At 39.7% G+C, this 6150-nt stretch overlaps 1 protein-coding gene across 1 annotated transcript; it reads right to left on the bottom strand.

The window, feature by feature from the left end:
* Positions 1-2501: 2501 nt before the first annotated feature.
* LOC110259632 (olfactory receptor 7G2-like) lies at positions 2502-3479 on the bottom strand. Its single transcript, XM_021085120.2, has one exon. It carries the CDS (start codon positions 3459-3461, stop codon positions 2502-2504), a length of 960 nt encoding a protein of 319 aa, XP_020940779.2. The 5' UTR covers positions 3462-3479.
* Between the last annotated feature and the right edge of the window lie 2671 nt (positions 3480-6150).

Below are 6150 nucleotides of genomic sequence, written 5' to 3' on the forward strand. Positions count from 1 at the left end.
GTGAACTTAAAAATGATTAAGGAGTTCCCCTTGTGGCACACAGGAATCGGTGGTGTCTCTGCAGTGCCAGGACACAAATTCAATCCCTGGCACAGCACAGAGGGTTAAAGGATCTGGGGTTCCTGCAGCTGCTGCATAGGTTGCAACTATAGCTTGGATCTGATCCCTGGCCCAGGAACTCCATGAGCTGTGAGGCAGCCAAAAAAGAAAAACAAGTGATTAAAATGGTCAAGGACCTTGACTTTCTGAAGCATTCCTGGGAAAGAACAATGCTCGAAGCATCACACTTCCTGATTTCAAACTATGTTACAAGGCTATTTTTAAATGTTTATTTATTTATTTTTAAGATTTTTAGAAATTATAGTTGATTTATAATGTTCTGTCAATTTCTGCCGTACGGTAAAGTGACCCAGTCATACATATACATACATTCTTTTTCTCACATTATCCTCCATCATGTTCCATCACAAGTGACCAGATACAGTTTCCTGTGCTTTACAGCAGGATCTCATTGCTTATCCACTCCAAATGCAATAGTTTGCATCTACTAACCCCAAACTCTCAGTCCACCCCACTCCCTCCCCCTCCCTCTTGGCAACTATAGGTCTGTTCTCCATGTCCATGAGTTTGTTTCTTTTCTGTGGTTAGGTTCATATATTAGATTCCAGATATAAGTGATATCACATGGTAGTTGTCTTTCTCTTTCTGACTTACTTCGCTTAGTATGAGAGTCTCTAGTTCCATCCATGTTACTGCAAATGGCATTATTTTGTTCTTTTTTATGACCGAGTTACAGTAATCATAACAGCATGTGCTGGCATAAAAACAGAGATATGGACCAATAGAACAGAACAAAGAGCCCTGAAAGAAACCCATGTGTATATGTTCAACTCATATTTGACAAGCACCAGGAAAACTCTGTGGGGAATAGATAGTTTGGGGAACACCATGCAGCAAAATTAAATTGAACTGCTGTGTTATACTACTCGCAAAAATGATCTCACCATGGATTCAAGCCTGAAACATAAGACCTGAAACCATAAAAACTCTTCAAAGAAATATAGGGAAAAACTTTCTGACACTGGTTTTGGCATTGGATGTGACACCAAAAGCACAAGCAACAAAAGCAAAAATACCATCCACCAAAAAGTCAAAAATCGTAGAAGCAGAATGTAGAATGGTGGTTATCAAAGGGTTGGGGAAAATGGGGAGATGCTGATCAGTGTACACACTTCCAGTTATATGTTCTGAGGAGCTGAGATACAGCATGATGATTATAGCTAACAATATTGTATTATATACTTTAATATTGCCCAGAGAGTGAACTTTAAATATTTTCACCACAAAAAAGAAATGTTAACTCTGTGACAAGATGAAGGATTTAAGAGTTTATGTCATGGCTCAGCAGAAATGAATCTGACTGGCATCCATTAGGATGCAGGTTCAATCCCTGGCCTTGCTCAGAGGGGTTAAAGAACCTGGTATTTGCTGTCAGCTGTCGTGTAGATCACAGACACGGCTCAGATCTGGTGTTGCTGTGGCTGTGGTGTAGGCTGGCGGCTACAGGTCCTGATTGAACACCTAGCCTGGGAACCTACATATGCCGTACTTGCAGCCCCTAAAAAAAAAAAAAAAAAAAAAAAGAGAGAGAGAGAGAGAGAGAAATGAAGAATTTAGCTAATCCTATATCAATGTATCAAATCAACACACTCTTTACCTTAATCTCATACAAATTTATATGTCCATTATCCCTCAAAAAAGCTGGAGAAAAATGATCAAATATTGGAAATCAAATTCTGGCTGCATAAATCCCATTTCTGTCACCAAGATTACATTACCCTCTCTTTTTCTCTGTGTCATTTCCATTTCTGACTTATACAGATGCATGTGATAATATTTAGGATTATCCAGATAATCTGTGATAAACATCCTTCTACAAAGATTCTAATTCCAAAGAACAGACTGTGAAATATATCACAGTCATCTCAAACCACCAGTATAGACTAATTATACAAATTTCATAGATAATGAAACCGAGTATGGTAGTACTACTGTTCTTTAGAAGGGTATGGTTTACCAGTGACCAATCTAATTCATTACTAAATAGGTGAGTGAAAGATCATAGCTCTTACTATTGGCCTAACTCTGGGGTGCAACTGACATGGCCCTGCTATGGATCATGTAAGAGCTAGTCTCTGAGATGACCACAGCCTTACTTCAATATTTTACCTGACCTCCATTCTTTCTGCAATATTCCTTCTCCAGAGAGTGATAAAAGAAAAACAGCTAAAACCAGAACCCTTGCCTCAGGCTCTGTACGTATGGATTTTGAGCAGAGAAGTTAAATTTGAAGAATTGAAATCAAGTGTCACACATCTTAGAGCTAGATAAAAATCAAAGCCAGATTTCCGTTTCAAGTTAAAATTAACTTGACAATTCTGTTATCCAGCTACTGAAGAAGAATTTGGTGTTGAAGAATTATAGCTGCCCCAGAATTTCTATCATTTTGCCTCATCATACAAACACAGGAAAGAATGTAACCCACTGTTGAGTTTTTTCAAGGCTCCCTTTATGTCCCTGTTTCTCAGGCTGTAGATAAAAGGGTTCATCATTTGTGGAACCACAAGGTACATAACTGAAGCCACTGCAGACTTCTTGGATGAGTCATTAACAATAAAACTAATGTAAACCCCAAAACCTGTCATATAGAATAGAGATACAACTAAGAGGTGAGACCCACAAGTGGAAAAGGCTTTAAGCTTTGCCCCTAATGATGGCATTCTCAAAACAGAGGAGACAATTTGAATATAAGAGAAAATGATTCCAGAGAGAGGAACACCACCAAATAGACCAGCCACAGAATATATCAGGATGTTGTTGATGAGGGTATCAGAACAAGCCAGCTTGATGACCTGAGGGAGTTCACAGAAGAAGTGAGGGATTTCCAGGTCCTTGCAGAAGGACAGCCGCAATGCCATCAGACTATGGAGCAGGCCAATCACAGCACTAATGAACAGTGAGAGGAGAATCAGCAGAACACAGAGCTGGGGGTTCATGATGACTGTGTACCTTAAGGGGTAACAGATGGCCACATAGCGGTCATAGGCCATGACAGCAAGGAGGAAATTTTCCAAACTGGCAAAAACTAGGGCAAAACATATCTGGATAAGGCAACCTCTGTAAGTGATGCTCTGATTGTGTGCTTGGATATTTACCAGCATTTTGGGCATTGTAGTTGTGCTTATACAGATGTCAGTGAAGGACAGGTTGGAGAGGAAGAAGTACATGGGGGTGTGGAGGTGGGAGTCAGAGCTGACAGCCAGGATGATGAGTAGGTTACCCAGGACAGTGACCAGGTACATGGACAGGAACAGGAGGAAGATGAAGGGTTGTAGTTCTGGATCATCTGTCAATCCCAGAAGAAGGAATTCAGAAACATCTGTTTGATTTCTAGTTTCCATGCTGCCAATGAATCTGATGGGAAGAAAATGGAAAGAGAATAAAATATAATACATGGTCCCCAGATGAGCAGCAGCAACCTCAATTGGGAACTTGTTCAAAATGCAAATTCTTCATATCACTGCAGGTTAGGGCTGAAGAACTGGTGCTATGAAACTTAAGGGAAAAATTAAAACAAGACGCAGAGACATTTATCTTAATTAAAGGTGGGAACCAGGGGACTCAAGGTCTCAGGGATCAAGAGCCCCGCCTCAAGAAACCACACTACTTTTATTGTGCTCTTTAGGATTACCTCAAGTGAGGAGGGGGTTGTAGGTGCAGGATACAGGTTTTTTAAAATTATTTTAAAAGTCACATGGCCGGTAACTGATTAAGCTTTTATTCTGACCTTTAGGCATTTAACAATCATTAGCATTGAGGAAGCTTTGCATCAGTTATCTATGCATAGCATTCTAGAGAATCACCATTGTGCTTCTGCAAACAGCATGCCTATCTGCTGCAACCCAGGTGCCTAGTTTTGCACATTGGTTCTGTTTGCTAATGCATATTCTGCTAACGACCCCTCATAAACCACTTGGGGCCATGAGGTTGCTCTTTCTCTTATTCTTAAGAGGACATATCACACTGCGCAAATGGCGTGCCAACCTGCACAGGTCCAGCGTGGCTAGACCAACGTATTATGTCCTCACTCAGCTGACCATATGAATAACTTATGACTTTAGCTCTTTGTTCTTAAGCTTAAGTCATTTACCAGCAATGCGACTGTTTTTCAAGCAGGAATATGGGGTAATGTAAAGCAGGACAAGATGGAGTTTTCAACAAAGAGGCTAAGAAAATATTGTAGAAACATGTCTCGCGACAACCGCAGAGTTACTGCTGATAGACTCTGGGGGTAACAGCCAGCAATCCAAGTTTTAATGAACACTCCAGATGAATTTGACATATGCTAAAATTTTATAAACATGGATGTATAGTGTGAAACCAAGAGAATGTTTAGTTCTTTCCCTTGGCTAATTTTCCCTTCCCTCATGAGCTCTCTTACTTTTTTCCTTCCATTCCCTTTATTAGCCCTTTTTTATTGGTCACCAACTCTATTTCAAACCTTGTGCCAAGTGCTAAGACTGAAATACAGAAGTTTGGGGTTAGTAGAACCAAAATCTTATATTTAGAAAGGATAAACAATAAGGTCCTACTGTATAGCAGGGGGAACTATATTCAGTCTCTTGAGATAGACCATGATGGAAGATAACATGAAAAAAGAATATGTGTATCTGTGTATATATATATATATATATATATATATGGTACTACTGGGTCACTATGCTGTATAGCAGAAATTGACTCAACACTGTAAATCAACTATACCCTAATAAAGATAAATTTAAAAAGAATAAGACATAGCATTTGCTTCAGAATTATTTCTTAGCCCAAACGAGCAGAAGGATGAGAATGAATTTATCTAATCTATCTTGTAGAGTATGATGCCTGAAACTTGGCATGCCTCAAATTATGTGAAGGGCATATCAAATTACAGAGAGTCAGATTATACCACAGCTTCATTCATCCATGGGGACACTTAGGGGAGATGAGGTTATGTCATGGAAACTACGTACACAGTGTGTGGAAAAGATTAAGCCTGAACTCAGATGACCTCACCGCTGAGTTGAATCTCTCGACTAATCACTGTGAATGCCTTTGGATGCTACAGAATTGGCATTTCCAATCAAACTCAGATTTTCTAATTTCCCTTTAAATTTCTAAAATTTTCATCTTGAAAAATGCTCCAAAGTTTCTCTTGCCTACAACGTATGTCCAACACTCCCCAGGAAGTATTATGTAGCAGGTCATGGCATCCATCCAAGTGTATGCTCTGCCTCTGAGCAAAGATTAGAAAACGTTGCCTGTAAACTGAAGCTCATTAGGCTCCCTCATGAAATGCAACTCATCTGCACTAGCATTTTTAATGCTTTTTTTCTCAGATAATGTCACTCTTTTATTTGAGAAAATAATGCTTGTGAACCAAAACAATTGATTTCTATCAATTTGATAATAAAACAAGTAATATGTGACTGAATATGTGATTCGTTATTACCAGAAATATTTTATTTTATTATTATTATTATTTTTGTCTTTTTGCCTTTTCTAGGGCCGCTCCCGGGGCATATGGAGATTCCCAGGCTAGGGGTCTAAACGGAGCTGTAGCCACCGGCCTACTCCAGAGAAGCAGCAACGTGGGATCCAAGCCGCATCTGCAACCTACACCACAGCTTATGGCACCGCTGGATCCTTAACTCACTGAGCGAGGGCAGGGATCAAACCCACAACCTCATGGTTCCTAGTTGGATTCGTTAACCACTGAGCCACGACGGGAACTCCTACCAGAAATATTTTAAACAGTTAATCTTTACCTGCTATCTATCTAGGGAAAATACATCCAATTTTATTTTTATTTATTTTTTGGCCACACCCACAGCATGCAGAGTTCCTGGGCCAGGGATCGAACCTGAGTCACAGGCAGTGACAATGTTGAATTATTAACTGCTAGGCCACTAGTGAAGCCCCATTAGCATTTATTTTTAAGAGAAGCTGGGCGAATGTCAATGACATTTTCTGTCTCATCCTAATGGTTTTTCTTTCCGTAGGGTGATTGGTGTTATATTGTTTAAAGAAAAGAAGAAAAAGAAAAACATC

Source organism: Sus scrofa, chromosome 2, assembly GCF_054392235.1.
Source record: "Sus scrofa isolate SSC_HxYL_T2T_F1_AM1 chromosome 2, Sscrofa_HxYL_maternal_Yorkshire_Landrace_v2.0, whole genome shotgun sequence".
In the NCBI taxonomy this organism is placed as follows: Eukaryota; Metazoa; Chordata; class Mammalia; order Artiodactyla; family Suidae; genus Sus; species Sus scrofa.